The following is a 20,296-nucleotide window of genomic DNA, read 5'->3' on the forward strand; positions in this document are numbered from 1 at the left end:
ACCATGAGCAGGTATTACTTTTGTAATTACAAACATATTGGTCAGTGGGCTTCTTTAGGGACTGGGTGACTGATTCACACATGGAAGCCACCATGGTCTGAAGGTCACTCTTCTCCCTGGGTGTACTTAGTGCCACCTAGAACCAAGGATGCTGGGAATCTGAGGAAATTATTTTCTGGGCAAGAGCTGTAGATTCAGCCTGATGTCATCAGCCAGGAATGAGCCTTGCCTCTTACTTTCATAATCCAAGGAGCTCTGAATCTCACCTGATACATATGAAACATATTCTTCAAATACTTATACTCCTTTCCCATTTCATCTGGACAAAAGGAAAACAACAGGGTCATCATTATTCCTCCGAAATGAATGTTTTCACACTCAAGTGCGAGCTCTCCTGTACTCTTCCTCTATCTCCAACTCATCCTCTAGGTGCTAAAACCATGTTGCACCTCAAGAATAACCCTGGAGGCTTATTAGAAATCCAGACGCCTGTCTTTTTTTCCTACTCCTCACCTCCACCCAGCCAAACCCACTGAATTCAGGTCTCAGAGGAGAGGCCTAGTGTCTGTGGATAATATGCTTCTCAAGTGATTCTGATGCATACCAAATGTGAGAACTAATCCCTGGGGGGTAAACCTACATCTGTGGGGAAAAGAGGAGCAAAACCTTGTAGTATACACCTGCTTCTCTCTTTTTAAAGCAGTTTTATTTATTTTTTAATGTTTACTTTTGAAAGAGAGAGAGACAGAGTGCAAGCAGGGTGAGGGGGCAGAGAGAGAGGGAGAGAAAGGATCCAAATCAGGCTCCATGCTGTCAGTACAGAGCCCAATGTGGGGCTCAAACCCACAAACTGTGAGATCATGACCTGAGCCAAAGTTGGACGCTTAACCACCTAGGTGCCCCTGCTTCTCTCTTTTTAAAGCAATGTTTCCAGTGTTCACTGATTTTGAAAATGATACATGTTTTCTTTAGAAAATTGGAAAATCAGCAAGCTATAAATACCCTCTTTTTAAAAAGTAAGGCAAAATAAAGGGAGAAGATTATAGAATTTCTCCTTCTCCCTATGGAGATTAGTCTATAATCTCAGAATTCTGAAGGATACACATTTTGCCCATCCCGAGGACAGCATAAATAATGGGATAAATGGCCAACACAACTCTTATGCATTATAAGGCCATATAAATCATAGTGTGCTATTATAATATAATGAAACACCACCATTTTACAGATGATGTAACTTGCTGGATTACAATAATATTATATTTGTAGAGTTAAAAATATATTTTAAAAAGGTGCTTTCACATTCTTATCTCTCTGATAAAGGCAGGTATTATAGTCCTCAATTCTTAGACAGAATAAATGAGACTCAAGGAGATTAAGGACTTGCTCAGATCCTAACACTTGGTGGCAGGCCAGTCTATCACCTGGGCATAGGAGGGACACTGATGACATGGTTTCCCTCTTTTCAGTTTCATTCTCAGTCACTCCCTGTCTCTGAGCTTTAGGAGGACACCTGGAGAGCATAGTCCCAGCCCATCCATGACCACGGGAGTTCTTTGGTCCTAGACCCCCATGGTCAGCCTCTCACCCTTCCCCAGGGTCATTCTCCCCAGTCCAGACCATACCTAGTTTTTCTTGGGCAGCCAGCTTCTCTGCCTTCAGTGTGGCTTTGTAGTTGTTCTCCAAATGACTGAGCTCTGCTGCGTGAGCCTCTTTGAGCTCTCTGTGCGACCCCGGGAGAAGGCCACAATCAGTGAAAAAAAGTCCAGAGCTGAGCTGTTACACTCAGTTGATCCCACCTTTCCCCATCACACAGGCAGTTGTGGGCAGCCTGCAGGGCCTTCACTTCCTGACTCATTCTCCTGGCATCCACCCAAAGAAGGTGAGAAGACCCATTTTTACCAACTATTATTTTGAATGGAGCTGGTGGAGACCATAGACTCCTGTGCTAATAGCACAGTATTTGTTTATGGCTGTCTTGGGAAACTGTAGGCTGCATTAGCATCCAGGATAATTTTAGAGCCCAGGGTCTCTTCAGCCTCCATTCCAGGGGGCAGAAGCTGGCAGTGTTCAAGATGAATGTCAAAAAGAAAGGCTATATGAGCTGTCAAGCCAAGAGAAGACATGGAGGAACATTAAATGCATAATAGTAAGTGACCAAAGTCAATACATAAAGCCTACACACTATATGATTCCTACTATATGATATTCTGGAAAATGCACAGCTGTGGATACAGTAAAAAGATCAGTGTTTGCCAGAGGTTAGTGGGGAGGGAGGGATGAATGAGCAGGGCACAGAGGATTTTTCAGGGCAGTGAAACTACTCTGTATGATACAATAATGGTGGACACATGTCATTGTACATTTGTCAAAACCCATAGGATGTACAACACCAAGAGTGAACCCTAATGTAAACTATTCACTTCGGGTGATGGTAATTTATCAATGTAGGTTCATTGATTGTAACAAATGCATCACAATAGTGCAGGAGTTAATGATTACTTGGGGTGTGCAGGTGTGGGGTCAGGCTGTTTGTACTTTATGCTCTATTTTACTATGAACCTAAAACTGCTCTAAAAATAATGAAAGCTATTATATAACAAATATGTTACTTATTTATTATAATTTTTTGGAAGCAAGTCTATGACTCAGTGAGGTATACTTCTCTCTGCTGGGACTTCTGAGGCTGCTCTGGTGCCCAGCAGGTAGCCTGGAAGGAGGTTTTGAAGGTTTCCTCACCCACATAGGCAACACACTTCCTTTTACTTCCCCTTGGCTTGTCTTTGTGGCTCTGGCTCCTGCTCCTCCTATAGCTTCTTCCCATTCTGCCCAGGTCCCGGGAGTAGCCAGGAGAGTAGAAATGACAGGACAAAAATGAGGAAGAGAAAGAGGGGGGAGGAAGTGAAAAGGCAGGGGAAATAGGAGGAGGCTGGGCTGAGAACAATAGTGGTCTGTCACAGAAATCTCATAGAGAATGAAAACTGGCTCTCCTCAGCAATCAACAGAAAGGGAGATTATACTTGAAACAAAGTAATTGGATCAGAAAGTGCAAAACTAGGGATGACCTTCTCTGTGCTACATTTTGGTGGCTTCACATCAAACCATCTTGCCCATTTCCCCCATTCCCACCTACCCAACTCCATTTGGCACTATCTGAAATCCCAGTGAAACGAAATCTTGCAAGGAAGCAAGAGTCTTAGGGCCTTCAGCACACAGGAGCTTGTGCTAGAATGCTTACCTGTTTTTGTTTTCGAAGTTCTGCTGCATCTCAGCACAGCGGACAGCCATTTCATCGGAGAGCTGGGAGCAACATGGCATTAACGATATAGGATCAAGGATCCCACTCCCACTGCAGTCTGCAATTTCTGAGAAGCCTTCACGTTCATAGGGTGTGCTCTACTCCCCACACTCTCTTCTTTGTGTTATCCAATCCCAGAGAGCACATCACTACTCAGGGAATGGAGCAATCCTTGCCTTGGTCTATTGCTGTTTGGTATGTAATCAGTTCATAATGTTGGTGCACAGAAACCATCTCTTTCACTAACTGGTTTTATAGGCAGGTCTGGTCTTTTTGCTGGACAGCAATCTCTAAGATCTTGGTCTTTGGATTTCTTTGATACATAATTCAATTAAGTTATCATCTATTGAGCAAAGAACTTGCCCTGGAAGAGCCAAATAGGCCCAAGACTCAAACTCCACACTTTCAATGAACTTAAAATCTGGTGTTAATAAAGCCTCTTTGTCAGAAAGGTATGTTACCGCAGGCAAAATTTGCTCATTTCCAGGTGACCTTCCATTTTAACCATCAGATTCTCTGGTTAGTGTCTCAGGAGGAAAGGACACTTCCAGAATAGTCAGCACCCACTGCAAACTGAGACAAAAGGGTTCAGGGCTCTCCCTGTCCCTCTCTGTCTACACACTGGCAGCCAGCACTACAGCCTTCCACAGGGTCACACAACAATTTGGGGTGTTCACAGGTGGGAGAATTTTAAGTATCACAATATGAGGTCCCTGCACGGAAATAATCTCTAAATAGGTCTTTAGCAGGGCCAATGATTCAGTGAGTGAAAATGTGCATTTTGCAACAATAATCCACCATTGATGACTGATCTCATAGAACTTATTTAACTTCCTGAGCCTTAATTTCCTATCTGTAGAAGCAGACCACAAACCTGGCAGGGTTTTCAGATAAATATAGTAATGAATCAACAGTAGGGGAGGTCTCAGTGTGAGTCACAAGCCAGGTCACTGTAGGATTCAGACACATCTGGGTCATGTCAGAGGGTGAGGGATAGGACTGGTGGGAAGTCGACCTTCACAAGTGGGTTTCAATAACAACAGGCAAGTGGGATGTGGGGGATGCTGTTTCTGAGCATTGCTCTGGTTTATCACTCCAGCCCAGGCCAGCAGGCACCCCTGCTTGAGGTGGGGAAGAAGAGACTATGATAAAGCAGATGGTAAAATCTAAAGGAGTTGTCACCAAAATCCCCAGGAAACACAGAGTGCAGACTGATCTCAGCAAATTCTGAAGTGGGCTTTGGCAATTTTAACAGCAACAGGAAGTGGGTACTGAAGGGTTCTGGGTAGCTTTTGAACCACACTGAGTGCATTAACCACACTATTGCCATTAGGAAGAGACTTGGCACCCTCTGAAGTTTAACTCTCCACAGCAAGCCTGACATGAGATGGCTGGCACCCCTTGGTGTGGTGAGTTCAGTAGCAATGCACACACTGCAGGCACATAAAGAACTCCTGGAAATTGACTTAGGCTTTGAGAAAAGATTTAAGTTCTTGCAGTCATGGATAAGGATGGAGTCAGAGAAATCCTACTGTGTAGCCACAGTCCTATCTTCAGAGCTGTCACCTAGACAACATGGCTCCCGAGAGTAAAGCGCTTGGCATCTTGCCTGGAACATAGCAGGTGATCTGAAAAAACCGGTCTTTCCCCTACCCATAGAGATGTCAGCTAACTCAAGGATCACTCACCAATTTCTGGGCAGACTGATGGTCTCTGTTCATTTGCTCAATGATCACTGTCAATTCTGAGATCTGCTCTTGCAGGTCAGTAATGATATCAGTCCTATGGGACAAGGAATCCTTTTATCATCCACAGAACTTCCATTCTGTGCCAGTCAGGCACCTCCCTGTACGTGACTATCTCTGGCTTGGTGACAGTCAGGCCATGTTCTTCATCTGCTCCATTGTCATGGGGGTCATGGGAGGGGTGGAAGAGTAGTCTGGGAGAAGGAATTAGGCAGCAGGGTGGTTGAGCCTCAGATCAGACCTTTTGGGTAAGCTAGCCTGCAGTGGGGGGTGTGAGTAGGTGGAGGAGTGGGTTGGTTACCCGTTGAATAGAAGGGGAAGAGGAATATGTCAGAGATCTATCAGGGTTTGACCTTGATTCAGTAATGACAGTTGAAATGGAGGAGGAAAAATTCAGAGGATTAGGAAATGGGAAGGTGGGAGATGGATTGATGCTGACAGTGAATCATAGACAAGGAATGGCCCAGACACAGGACAAAGAGGGGATTTCAGAGCATGGCTTGCAGAATAGATAACAATTTTCTGTGTTTCTGGGTTTGGAGCCTCCATGATGTCCGTAAGTTATTTAGCTCTATTTGGTTGAGCTGGAGTAGACAGGGTGGCAGGTAGTGACATGTGCAGTGCAGCAGAGATGGTCCTCCATTCAACAAGGTGAGGGAACAAGAGAGAGGATGTAGGAGGAGACAGGGAGAGAGAGACATGAATGAGAGATCTAGGAAGTAGAATGGATAAGATGTGGGAGCTGACTTTATATAGCATTTGAGGATAGAGTGGGTAGGGCCTGAATGACAGAGAGGATGCACTGTGCTCAACTGGGGTAGACTCAGCCTGAATCTTCCATGCTATGCCTCCCAGAGGCATGAACTGAGTGACATCTTTGGGCAAAATGAGAAAGAGATGCATACTCAGCTCCCCCAAAACCCTGACTTTACTCTTACTTTGCACCCTCCAAATTCAGACTATTTTATGAATATTTCATCTGTTCATCACCTCTAAGAATAATTGCTTTCCTTTAGTACAAATTATACTATACCCAATCACTTTTCAGGTCAGCTGCCTGACCTGACCTTTGTCCTGTTTCAAATGGGATCAGGGCAGAGAGATGGGTGTGGAGAGGAGCAGCACAGGGATGAGGAGTGAAGTGACTTTATAGCACCTTCAGAACAGAGACCCTGTGCATTGGGCATGGAAGTTAGGAGCTTCTCCTTGAGGCCAGGCCAAGCCCAATAGTGATAGCTCTGAGGAGCTGGATATAGGTCCAAGGGCATTACCTGGAAATCTGGACTCTGTCCATGATCTCTGATTGTGACCGCTTTTTCTTATCAAACATTTCATCTCCCAAGGTGACGGAAATCTGCTCCCTATTTCGAATGAGGCGATAACCAGGTGACACGTTTATCACTTCCTGGGCATCAAGGTGGAAGGTAAGATAATATTGCAGACCTGGAGTGCAGAGATTCCTCCAAATCTTCCACTAGAGTGCTACTCACATCTTAGACACAGAGACATGAGGTGGGATCCCAGAGGCCAAGTCCCTCCTGTGCATTCCCCAGTTACCACTCACCCTCATACTCCAGCCCAGATTTCTCTCCTGAGATCTGGTCTCAAGACTCAAATGGTTCCTGGATGTTCCCAAAGGTCTCTCAAGCTCAACATGTGCAACCCTAAATGCTGACACTTCACTCGGCACTCAGCCCCAAGCCCTGCACCTCGTCTGCATTCTCCACATGGCCAGAGGCCAGAAGGCAGTCAGACACCATGGAAATTGCTAAGTTTTGGGAATTAGGCAGGCCTGAGTTCAAATGCTGGCTCTGCCACCAACTATAGTTATTCAATATCTGTGTGCCTCAGTTTCCTCATTAGAAAATTAGGGTAACTCTTCCTCAAAGGGCTTTTATGAGGAAAGCCAAAATAACAGGAGAAAGTGTCTAGCACGGTTATGAAAACAAACAAACACATCTATTTTAGTCAGTTCTTCCTCTATTCCCCACTAGACCCAAGTCAGAAATCTGGCAGGGCTACCAGCCTGCATAGACCAGGATTAGATTGTGCCTTCTAGGTTGTGTAGGGCACCCCTAAGGCAACACAAGTCCTGTCATTGTTATTGCCTAATTGTACCCCAGCTTCATCTCCTCTCCACACTCCTGCCCCTGGAACAGCCTAAAGCCACCCTCCTCTTTCTCTTTGGCTTTGGCCATACCTGCCCAGCTGGCCTCCCTGCCTTCATTCTGGCTCCCCTAAAGTTCATCATCCTCTCTGTCTGGAGGGCAATAACATTTTTGGTTTTTTTCCTGACTGTTAAGGAAATGCATGATCCTTGTTTAAGGGGAAAAAAAGAAAATAGATAAAAATCCCATAGTAAAAAGCACCAGTATTATCCCATCAGACAATGTTTTTTCTAGAATGTAAATCTTACCTGGTACTGTGCCTGTGTCAGACCCATGAAGATTCCCAGACACCGGAAGGATTAGGCCCCAACTCCTAGGCAGCTATTGAGATCTTCCTGGGTTTAGTTCCCATCTCTTTCTCCAGTGTGGTCCTGGCCCTGCTCCCTTCCTCTGTTGTCCCTGCCCTAGCATTTGTGGGTTCCCCAGTGTGACAGTGGGGGGTTTCTGGCACGTGGGCATGAGCTGTACCCTAGCCTGGACTGGTGGTCAGTGTCTGGTTTCCTTGGCACAGTCTTCTTTCCATGCACAAGGCAGTAGAGAGTGGCAATTACATGCCCTCTCTGAGGTCTGGCTCAGCTGAGTTCAAGTCCTTTTTCTGCCACTTACCAGTTACGCTATGTGCAATAACGATAGCCCCTCCTCATAGGATCGTTGCAAAGAGCCAATGAGGTACGTACATGTAAAAGGCCTGTACTTGCACAAAGTAGGCACTCAGTAAATGTTAGTCCCGCTGCCCCCTTCATGTTTTTACTCACATAAGGTGGTTTCTTGCTCTCCTCTTGTTTTCCTAAATGGAGTTTCCCTCTGCAAGAGAAAGACGTGCTCAGAAAGCAACCAGGGAGCAAAGAGAAGTTCAAAGCTTAGAAGCTGCTCCCTGATCCCAATTGCTCATCTGTAAAAAGTGACATTACTGGGATGATATCTGAGGCCCCTTTCGGCTCTGAAATATTCTACTCAGGAACTAAGGAATGTTCAATGGTCCCGAGATCATCACAGGTCCCTGTGATAAAAAGGCAGGAAGTAAAAAAGTGGGGAGTTGACTATCATGCCTATTAGAACCACTCCTAAAATAAGGGTCAAGAGACTTGGCCTGAGAATCCAAAGGGCTCTCCTATGGTGCATAATCTCAAATGAGCACACTAGTGACATTTACATTGTCTGCACAAAAGCCTTTCTTATTTGCACCAGAAATTAGTGATATGGGACCTGAAATGGTCAGTATCATAAATTCAGGATAAGTAAATGGTTAATCCTGGTTATAATTAGTTGTTGTTTTCAGGTGTAGAAATGTGAACATATCAGGTATCCAAATATCAAGCGTATTTGTAAGGGACCTCACCTGGAAAGTTGAAAGATTGGAATAAGAGTAACCAGTTTCTGATGTGCTGACAAGACTAGTTAGGCTTAGGTATATGAAGCTAGGGCATTTTCCCTCTGCTTCAGCAAACACTCACACCCATATACATACAATCAGGCCAACTGCTGTGAAAAGAAACAACCAAAACTGATCTAGGAGTTCCATTTTCCCTATCAAAATAACCACAATATCTTTAAGGGTTGTGGAGTGGTTACCAGGGTGAGACTGTTCCAAAGTCAGCTGGGTATAGGGGTGTGGGGTTGAGAGGATTTTTCTTGGTGGAGGCAGTTCTACCTCGGCTAATAAAGTCTGGTTCTGATCCCACATCTCCCACGCCCCAAATGAGGCCTCCAGAGAGGCACTGAAGACTCCCTTAAGAAAACTAGCCCAAGGATTTGGCTACTGTAGATACTATTATTTTAACTGGCGAAAACATGACTGTGTGTTAAAAAACAGACATGAGTGCACCGTATACTTTGATAATACAATGGGACTCATATGTAATTGAAAAGATTTAAAACCACTTAAAATACAACTCAGTTCATAGCAACCATATGCTCCCATTCATAAACCAGGAACTCTTTACAATGCTAATTTTGTTTACTTTCTCTGAATTTAGGAAAGCCTTGGGGTGGTGGTGGTGGGGAAATCACTGAGTAACCTGGATCTCTTTAAAAAGCTGGCCATGGAGACAGAGAGGAAGATGGAGGCATAGGAGGATGCTGGGCTCACCGCACGTCCTGCAGATCACTTAGATTCCACCCACACCTGCCTAAATAACCCAGAAAACCGCCAGAGGATTAGCAGAACGGAGTCTCCAGAGCCAAGCGCAGATGAGAGGCCCACGGAAGAGGGTAGGAAGGGCGGTGAGGCGGTGCACTCCATGGACTGGCGGGAGGGAGCCAGGGTGGAGGGGCGGCCCGCCGGCCAAGCAGAGCCCCCAAGTCTGGCTTGCAAAAGCGGAGGGGCAGGATGCAGTGTGTTTCGACAGCAAGTGGGACTTAGCATCTGGGAGGTCATAAGTTAACAGCTCTGCTCAGAAAGCGGGAAGGCTGGAGGACAACGGGAGGGAGAGTTGCTGAGCCCCCGGACGGCAGAGCTCAGTTTGGCAGGGAATAAAGGCGCTTGCCAGCGCCATCACCCTCGCCCATCCCCCAGCCAAAATCCCAAAGGGAACCAGTTCCTGCCAGGGAACTTGCTTGCTCTGCCCAAACGCCCAACGCTGTGCTTCTGCGGAGCCACCCCTCCAGCAGCGGGTCTGACCTCCTCCCGCTGCCACAGGGCCCCTCCTGAAGTGGATCACCTAAGGAGAAGCGAGCTAAGCCTGCCCCTCCTGCCCCTGTGCACCTTGCCTACCCACCCCAGCTAATACGCCAGATCCCCAGCACCACAAGCCTGGCAGTGTGCAAGTAGCCCAGACGGGCCACACCACCCCACAGTGAATCCCACCCCTAGGAGAGGGGAGGAGAAGGCACAAACCAGTCTGACTGTGGCCCCAGCAGTGGGCTGGGGGCAGACATCAGGTCTGACTGCGGCCCCGCCCGCCAACTCCAGTTATACACCACAGCACAGGGGAAGTGCCCTCCAGGTCCGCACCACTCCAGGGACTATCCAAAATGACCAAATGGAAGAATTCCCCTCAAAAGAATCTCCAGTAAATAACAACAGCTAATGAACTGATCAAAAAGGATTTAAATAATATAACAGAAAGTGAATTTAGAATAATAGTCATAAAACTAATCGCTGGGCTTGAAAATAGTATAGAGGACAGCAGAGAATCTCTTGCTACAGAGATCAAGGGACTAAGGAACAGTCAGGAGGATCTGAAAAACGCTTTAAATGAGATGCAAAATAAAATGGAAACATCCACGGCTCAGATTGAAGAGGCAGAGGAGAGAATAGGTGAACAAGAAGATAAAATTATGGAAAAAGAGGAAGCTGAGAAAAAGAGAGATAAAAAAATCTAGGAGTATGAGGGGAAAATTAGAGAACTAAGTGATACACTAAAAAGAAATAATATATGCATAATTGGTATCCCAGAGGAGGAAGAGAGAGGGAAAGGTGCTGAAGGTGTACTTGAAGAAATCATAGCTGAGAACTTCCCTGAACTGGGGAAGGAAAAAGGCATTGAAATCCAAGAGGCACAGAGAACCCCCTTCAGACATAACTTGAATCGATCTTCTGCATGACATATCATAGTGAAACTGGCAAAATACAAGGATAAAGAGAAAATTCTGAAAGCAGCAAGGGATAAATGTGCCCTAACTTATAAAGGGGGACCTATAAGACTTGTGACTGATCTCTCTTTTGAAACTTGGCAGGCCAGAAAGGCATGGCAGGAGATCTTCAATGTGATGACCAGAAAAAATATGCAGCCGAGAATCCTTTATCCAGCAAGTCTGTCATTTAGAATAGAAGGAGAGATAAAGGTCTTCCCAAACAAACAAAAACTGAAGGAATTCGTCACCACTAAACCAGCCCTACAAGAGATCCTAAGGGGAATCCTGTGAGACAAAGTACCAGAGACATAGCTACAAGCATAAAACACACAGACATCACAATGACTCTAAACCTGTATCTTTCTATAATAACACTGAATGTAAATGGACTAAATGCGCCAACCAAAAGACATAGGGTATCAGAATGGATAAAAAAACAAGACCCATCTATTTGCTGTGTACAAGAGACTCATTTTAGACCTGAGGACACCTTTAGATTGAGAGTGAGGGGATGGAGAACTATTTATCATGCTACTGGAAGCCAAAAGAAAGCTGGAGTAGCCATACTTATATCAGACAAACTAGACTTTAAATTAAAGGCTGTAACAAGAGATGAAGAAGGGCATTATATAATAATTACAGGGTCTATCCATCAGGAAGAGCTAACAGTTATAAATGTCTATGCGCCAAATATGGGAGCCCCCAAATATATAAAACAATTACTCACAAACATAAGCAACCTTATTGATAAGAATGTGGTAATTGCAGGGGACTTTAACATGCCACTTACAGAAATGGATAGATCATCTAGACACACGGTCAATAAAGAAACAAGGGCCCTGAATGAGACATTGGATCAGATGGACTTGACAGATATATTTAGAACTCTGCATCCCAAAGCAACAGCATATACTTTCTTCTCGAGTGCACATGGAACCTTCTCCAAGATAGATCATATACTGGGTCACAAAACAGCCCTTCATAAGTATACAAGAATTGAAATTATACCATGCATACTTTCAGACCACAATGCTATGAAGCTTGAAATCAACCACAGGAAAAAGTCTAGAAAACCTCCAAAAGCATGGAGGTTAAAGAACACCCTACTAAAGAATGAGTGGGTCAACCAAGCAATTAGAGAAGAAATTTAAAAATATATGGAAACAAACGAAATTGAAAATACAACAACCCAAACGCTTTGGGATGCAGAGAAGGCAGTCCTGAGAGGAAAATACATTGCAATCCAGGCCTATCTCAAGAAACAAGAAAAATCCCAAATACAAAATCTAACAGCATACCTAAAGGAAATAGAAGCAGAACAGCAAAGGCAGCCTAAACCCAGCAGAAGAAGAGAAATAATGAAGATCAGAGCAGAAATAAACAATATAGAATCTAAAAAAACTGTAGAGCAGATCAATGAAACCAAGAGTTGGTTTTTTGAAAAAATAAACAAAATTGACAAACCTCTAGCCAGGCTTCTCAAAAAGAAAAAGGAGATGACCCAAATAGATAAAATCATGAATGAAAATGGAATTATTACAACCAATCCCTCAGAGATACAAACAATTATCAGGGAATACTATGAAAAATTATATGCCAACAAATTGGACAACCTGGAAGAAATGGACAAATTCCTAAACACCCACACTCTTCCAAAACTCAATCAGGAGGAAATAGAAAGCTTGAACAGACCCATAACCACCAAAGAAATTGAATCGGTTATCAAAAATCTCCCAACAAATAAGAGTCCAGGACCAGATGGCTTCCCAGGGGAGTTCTACCAGACGTTTAAAGCAGAGATAATACCTATCCTTCTCAAGCTATTCCAAGAAATAGAAAGGGAAGGAAAACTTCCAGACTCATTCTATGAAGCCAGTATTACTTTGATTCCCAAGCCAGACAGAGACCCAGTAAAAAAAGAGAACTACAGGCCAATATCCCTGATGAATATGGATGCAAAAATTCTCAACAAGATACTAGCAAATCGAATTCAACAGCATATAAAAAGAATTATTCACCATGATCAAGTGGGATTTGTTCCTGGGATGCAGGGCTGGTTCAACATTCGCAAATCAATCAACGTGATACATCACATTAATAAAAGAAAAGATAAGAACCATATGATCCTGTCAATCGATGCAGAAAAGGCCTTTGACAAAATTCAGCACCCTTTCTTAATAAAAACCTTGAGAAATTCGGGATAGAAGGAACATACTTAAAGATCATCAAAGCCATTTATGAAAAGCCCACAGCTAACATCATCCTCAATGGGGAAAAACTGAGAGCTTTTTCCCTGAGATCAGGAACACAACAGGGATGCCCACTCTCACCGCTGTTGTTTAACATAGTGTTGGAAGTTCTAGCATCAGCAATCAGACAACAAAAGGAAATCAAAGCCATCAAAATTGGCAAAGATGAAGTCAAGCTTTCACTTTTTGCAGATGACATGATATTATACATGGAAAATCCGATAGACTCCACCAAAAGTCTGCTAGAACTGACACATGAATTTAGGAAAGTTGCAGGATACAAAATCAATGTACAGAAATCAGTTGCATTCTTATACACTAACAATGAAGCAACAGAAAGACAAATAAAGAAACTGATCCCTTTCACAATTGCACCAAGAAGCATAAAATACCTAGGAATAAATTTAACTAAAGATGTAAAAGATCTGTATGCTGAAAACTATAGAAAACTTATGAAGGTAATTGAAGAAGATATAAAGAAATGGAAAGACATTCCCTTCTCATGAATTGGAAGAATATTGTCAAAATGTCAATACTACCCAAAGCTATCTATACATTCAATGCAATCCCAATCAAAATTGCACCAGAATTCTTCTCGAAACTAGAACAAGCAATCGTAAAATTCATATGGAACCACAAAAGACCCCGAATAGCCAAAGTAATTTTGAAGAAGAAGACCAAAGCAGGAGGCATCACAATCCCAGACTGTAGCCTCTACTACAAAGCTGTCATCATCAAGACAGCATGGTATTGGCACAAAAACAGACACATAGACCAATGGAATAGAATAGAAACCCCAGAACTAGACCCACAAACGTATGGCCAACTCATCTTTGACAAAGCAGGAAAGAACATCCAATGGAAAAAAGACAGTCTCTTTAACAAATGGTGCTGGGAGAACTGGACAGCAACATGCAGAAGGATGAAACTAGACCACTTTCTCACACCATTCACAAAAATAAACTCAAAATGGATAAAGGACCTGAATGTGAGACAGGAAACCATCAAAACCCTACAGGAGAAAGCAGGAAAAGACCTCTCTGACCTCAGCCGTAGCAATCTCTTACTCGACAGATCCCCAAAGGCAAGGGAATTAAAAGAAAAAATGAATTACTGGGACCTTATGAAGATAAAAAGCTTCTGCACAGCAAAGGAAACAACCAACAAAACTAAAAGGCAACCAACGGAATGGGAAAAGATATTCGCAATGACATATCGGACAAAGGGCTAGTATCCAAAATCTATAAAGAGCTCACCAAACTCCACACCTGAAAAACAAATAACCCAGTGAAGAAATGGGCAGGAAACATGAACAGACACTTCTGTAAAGAAGACATCCGGATGGCCAGAAGGCACATGAAAAGATGTTCAGTGTCGCTCCTTATCAGGGAAATACAAATCAAAACCACACTCAGATATCACCTCACGCCAGTCAGAGTGGCCAAAATGAACAAATCAGAAGACTATAGATGCTGGAGAGGATGTGGAGAAACGGGAACCCTCTTGCACTGTTGGTGGGAATGCAAACTGGTGCAGCCACTCTGGAAAACAGTGTGGAGGTTCCTCAGAAAATTAAAAATAGACCTACCCTATGACCCAGCAATAGCACTGCTAGGAATTTACCCAAGGGATACAGGAGTACTGATGCATTGGGGCACTTGTACCCCAATGTTTATAGCAGCACTCTCAACAATAGCCAAATGATGGAAAGAGCCTAAATGTCCATCAACTGATGAATGGATAAAGAAATTGTGGTTTATATACACAATGGAGTACTACGTGGCAATGAGAAAGAACGAAATATGGGCCTTTGTAGCAACGTGGATGGAACTGGAGAGTGTGATGCTAAGTGAAATAAGCCATGCAGAGAAAGACAGATACCATATGATTTCACTCTTATGTGGATCCTGAGAAACTTAACAGAAACCCATGGGGGAGGGGAAGGAAAAAAAAAAGAGGTTAGAGTGGGAGAGAGCCAAAGCATAAGAGACTGTTAAAAACTGAGAACAAACTGAGGGTTGATGGGTGGTGGGAGGGAGGAGAGGGTGGGTGATGGGTATTGGGGAGGGCACCTTTTGGGATGAGCACTGGGTGTTGTATGGAAACCATTTTGACAATAAATTTTGTATATTGAAAAAAGAAAGCAGTGATGGATTTAAGCTTATGTCTTTTTTTGTTCTTCGTAGATCTCGTTGAGCAAACGGAGACCTTCCACAGTACTGCATTCACCTCTGAACTGCTCCAAGGGTCAGAGTGCAGCTCCTGGGTACTAATTTTGTTGGAATTGTATTTCTCACTCTGAAAAGTAAAAGGTATGGTTGATCCAGAATGATTCTCCTTGCCTCCTTTTCCCCTTGTCAACCTACTCAGATTACTCTGATTACACTAACCAAAGTTTGATACTTCATTGATGTCAGTCAAAGCACTTCACATTTTCTCATTTAATGAATTCAATGAGTGGTTAATGGATGCAAACCACAGTGCTCCATACTAAGAGAAATGGAATGAGATGTGATGCTTTTTATTTAAGAAGAGAAAAATAGAGGCACATAAATACTGAAATTAGAAGAAGAAAAAGTTAAGTGCTACAAAGAATTGCAGATAAAGCAATTTGCCAACTGTGTCTCCCAGGACAGTTGAGAGCACTGGGCCTACTGCCATTTTTCAAGGCTTCTGAGAAATTAAAAAAAAAAAAAAGTTACCCAAACATGGTGAAAACAGTTATTTTGTAGTTCACATTTAAGAATTAAGACTTTCGAAATAACAAAAAGTACATTGTATGTTTGCAAAAGAATAAGAGTATTCACAAAAAGGATGTAATTCACAGAGGCCGTATGTTTGTGACTGGAGGCCCAAGTTAACAGTTGGCTGGTGAACAGATTCTTCATGTCCCCATTTGTGGGTCATATCAGTATCTACCCGAGCCCCTTCCTGATGGTGAGGCCATCCCAGCTGCTCCGTTTCCCAGCCTCAGTCAGTGCTGACTCAATAGGACATAGAGACTGGGTGATGTGGAGTCCCAGTAGGGTCTCACTGGAAAGTTATAAATACAATGAACAGGTCTTTGAATTGCAGGGGCCCCAGGTGGCTCAGTAGGTTGAGCGTCCGACTTTGGGTCAGGTCATGATCTCATGGTTCGTGAGTTCAAGCCCTGCATCAGGCTGTGTGCTAACAGCTCAGAGCCTGGAGCCTAATTCAGATTCTGTCTCGGTCTCTCTCTCTGCCCCTTTCCTGCTAGCGCTTTCTCAAAAATAAATAAACATTAAAAAAAATAAAAATAAAAAAAATAATAAAAGTACCCACAAAGCGTTCCTCACCATATTGCAAAAGACTAGGACAGTGTTAGCAGGGGCTAATTGGCGGGCAGAGTGGAGCTGTGGTGTAAGTGATGTTGCTCCCAATAAGAAGTACTGGGAGACTGAGACCTTGAGCTTGACCATTAATATGGGTCAGATAAGACCCACAGGTGTGATCATGCCAGCAGTGTGCTGTCACACAGAAGGCAGGCACTAAGGAACTGTTTCACCTACACAGCCATTCAACAGATCACTTGTTATGAATGGATCCCACTCCAATCAGGCTTTATCACCACTACCATTGACACAATGCTCTTCATGTCACTGATGACCCACAGGCCACTTAAACTCAACAGTATTTCTCAGCCCTCATCTAATTACTTATCAGCAGTTGTTGACACAGATAATTAGAATCCTCCTTCTTGAAACATTTTTGTCATTTTCCTTCCAGGATACCAGGTAGATGATTTGTCATCTACCTCACTGACCACTCCCCATCATTCTCCTTTTTGGGGTTTCTCCAACCTCTCAACATTGGAGTGCTCTGGGTCTCTGTTCTCCCACCTCTTCCTACCTCTGGCTCTACTCCCTGTCTTGGAGATCTCATCTGATCTGAGGGCTCTAAGTATCATGTATATGCCAAAGACTGTCAAATGTATATCTGCAGCCCAGAGCTCTCTCTCAGACCCACTTATCCAACTGCTTACTTGACATTGCCACTTGATAGTAAGAAGCATCTTGAACTTCCTATGCTCAGCTCCTGACAAATGTGTACCTCCCCCCATAGTCTGCCCCAATCGCAGAAAATGGAAATTCCATCCTTCCTGTTGCTCAGCTCCAAATCTTGAAGTCATCCTTGACCCCTCTTTTGTTTTGTTCTCATACTTAACACCCAACCCATTAGCAGATCCTACCGGTTTCTACCTTCAGAATATATCCCCAATGGGACCACTCCTCACCACCTCTGCTATTTCTACCAGGTCAAAGCACCATCTTCTCTTGCTTGGGTCCTTACGATTACATCTTAACTGGACTCTGCTTCTACCCTTGGTCACTGTAGTCCATTCTCAATGCAGTAGCCAGATTCATCCTTTTGCAGGGTCAGGTGGCTCAGTTGGTTAAGCATCTGACTCTTGATTTTGGCTCAGGTCATGATCTCACAGTTTGTGGGATCGAGCCCAGCACAGGGCTCTGTGCTGACAGCGTGAAACCTACTTGGGTTCTTTCTCTCTCCTTTCTCTGTCCCTCCCCTGCTCATGCTCTCTCTCTCTCTCTCAAAATAAATAAATAAACATTAAAAAATTAAAAAAAAAAAGATTAGTCATTTCCAAATGCAAGTTGGATCATGTCACTCTTCTCAGAACCCTCTGATGGCTTCCCATCTCTTATGGGCTAAAGTGTGTCCCCCCAACATTTATATGTTGAAGCCCTAACTCCCAGTACCTCAGAATGTGACAGTATTGAAGACAGAGCCTTATAGGGGGATTAAGTTAAAATGAGGCCATTATGGTGGGCACTAATCCAACCTTACTGGTGTCCTTATAAGAGAGATGGGACACACATAGAGACACCAGGGATGTGCATACACAAAGAAAAGACCATGTGAAGGAGCAGAAAGTAGGTGGCCATCTGCAAGCGAGGGAGAGAGTCCTGAGAGGAAACCAACACTGTGGGCACCTTGGTCTTGAATTTTAGTCTCTAGAACTGTGAGAAAATAAATTTCTGTTGCTTAAGCCACAGTGTCTGTGTTTTTTTCTGTTTTGTTGTTGTTGTTGTTGTTGTTGTTTGTTTGTTTGTTTTGTTATGGCAGCCCTATAGGCTGTCTCTTTCAAAGTAAAAGCCAAAGTCCTTATACTGGTAGCAAACTTTACTGTATGAGTTTCCTATTGCTGCTGTAACGAATTACTACAAGCTCAGTGGCTTAACACAGAACCAACTCATTATTTTACAGTTCTAGAGGTCAAAGTCTGGAATGGGTCTCACTGAGCTAAAAAATTAAGGTGTTGGCAGGGTGATATTCCTCCTGGAGGCTCCACAGGAAAATCTGTTTTCTTGACTTTCCTGTTCCTAGAAGCTTCCTGTGTTTGTAGTGGCATTTTTTTCTCCATCAAAGCCAACAACTGTATCACTCAGCTTCAATTGTCACATCTCTTCTTTCATGAATAAGGACCTTTGTGATTACACTGGGCCCATCCAATAATTCAGGATGATCTGTCCATCTCAACGTCCCCTGATTAGCAAGCATAATTCTATCTACAACCTTAATTCCCCCTTGATGAGTAATAGAACAGAATCATAGTTTCCAGGGATTAGGATGTATCTTTGGGGGGCCATTATTCTGCCAACTACATTCATCATCTCTGCTACTTCTCTGACCTCACCTCTCCCCATTCTCTGCTCACATCCTCCACTCCTGCCACATGGGCCTCTTTGCTTTCCTGGAAAAGACCAAATGTGCCAAGCAGGTTCCCACTCAGGGGGAATTTGTATTTGCTGTTCCTTCTGCCAGGAGTGCTAGTCTCAGATATCAGCAGGCTCCTGCTGCCCCCTTTACATAAGGATTTTCCCTGAAATACCCATAGAAAATAACAACCCTGCCTTCACTATCCCCTCCTCCCTTTGCCTGTGTTATATTCTACATAGCACTGGGATGCACTGGGATGTATTAACTTCTTTATGGTCATTTCCCCCCTAGAATATAAGCTCTGGAGCAGGGACTCTTCTATGTTCACTGCTATCTCCTGGCACCTGAAATAATGTCAAACAAATAGTAGGGGCTCAATAAATATTTTCCAAATAAATTGAATACAAAGATACATGCCTAAACTAAGTTATACTTCTAAGCTTAACAAAATATGGATAAACATTTAATTTATGAATAAAAATAGAGCTGCCATCTACCAAAAACCTTAGACATAGAACAGTAATCAGTAAAAAGGTAAGCCACCACCATAAATGCCTGGGAGTTTCCCCAAGGCTCTTTGCCTATGACATGCATCATGTATTGTTCCCTTTTAGGGCAGGAAATAGTGGCTGTCAGGGGCACCCCTAATTGAGAGCTTATTTGTTGTGACTTTGAAAGTGGGTGCAGAGTACCACACAATTCGCATGCAGGATCTGAGGTTTGGGGGAAATCATTGTAGGTTCTGGTAATTCCTTCCCCATGAACATAAAAATACTTACTTTGGGGCAACAACAGGTTTTGCTGTGGGTTGGACACAATTTTGTTTTTTTGCAGCTGAAGGAAGAGGAGTTAGCCTGAAAATGCAAAATAGATAACAAAAAAGAGAAAATTAGAAATTCAGAAACCTGTTTTAGCATTCCCAGATTAGGTAGATGCCCATCATGACCCCAAAATGGGAATATATGCTCTGACTGCTGAAATCTTTAAAGTCAGGAAGGTCTTGGGGAGTCTCTAGAAGAAGACTTGAGAAGGTTCATTTCCCAGGGGACCCTGGGTTGGCAGCTTGTCCCCCAGAGCCCAAAGCTCTTTTTCTCCTGAGGGGGGCTATCAGGTCCTTTCTTTGGAAGCTGACCTTTCCCTGCTGCACAAACTCTGAGATATTCTCATTTATTTTTATTATTCATTTCTTTCTTTCTTTCTTTCTTTCTTTCTTTCTTTCTTTCTTTCTTTCTTTCTTTCTTTCTTTCTTTCTTTCTTTTGAGAGGTGCAGGAAGGGGCAGAGAGAGATGGAGAGAGAGAGAATTCCAAGCAGGCTCCATACTGTCAGCACAGAGTCTAATGTGGGGCTCAAACCCACAAACTGTGAGATCATGACCTGAGCCAAAATCAAGAGTCGGATGCTTAAACAAGTGAGCCACCCAGGCACCCCTGAGACTTCCTCATTTAAAATGACACTGAGTCTAAGCAGGACTGGCAAGAGCAATGCGCTGCCAACAGGCTGGCTGGGAAAGCTGTGTAAAGCTAGGCTTTCTGGCCTTCTTGGGATTTTGTTGCCTAGTT

The 20,296-nt window shown here is 43.5% G+C and overlaps 1 protein-coding gene across 2 annotated transcripts in view; it reads right to left on the bottom strand.

Moving 5' to 3' along the window:
- FLACC1 (flagellum associated containing coiled-coil domains 1) overlaps nucleotides 1-20,296 on the bottom strand; it is a 63,401-nt gene that overhangs the window by 14,710 nt on the left and 28,395 nt on the right. For both annotated transcript variants that reach the window (XM_043577477.1, XM_043577475.1), the window contains 7 exons: nucleotides 19,516-19,590; nucleotides 7,967-8,015; nucleotides 6,315-6,448; nucleotides 4,987-5,080; nucleotides 3,239-3,300; nucleotides 1,626-1,723; nucleotides 267-319 (listed from right to left, as the gene is read on the bottom strand). In XM_043577477.1, the coding sequence (XP_043433412.1) occupies nucleotides 267-319; nucleotides 1,626-1,723; nucleotides 3,239-3,300; nucleotides 4,987-5,080; nucleotides 6,315-6,448; nucleotides 7,967-8,015; nucleotides 19,516-19,590 (565 nt within the window). The remainder of the gene's footprint in view (nucleotides 1-266; nucleotides 320-1,625; nucleotides 1,724-3,238; nucleotides 3,301-4,986; nucleotides 5,081-6,314; nucleotides 6,449-7,966; nucleotides 8,016-19,515; nucleotides 19,591-20,296) is intronic.

Source organism: Prionailurus bengalensis, chromosome C1 (genome assembly GCF_016509475.1).
Source record: "Prionailurus bengalensis isolate Pbe53 chromosome C1, Fcat_Pben_1.1_paternal_pri, whole genome shotgun sequence".
NCBI lineage: Eukaryota > Metazoa > Chordata > Mammalia > Carnivora > Felidae > Prionailurus > Prionailurus bengalensis.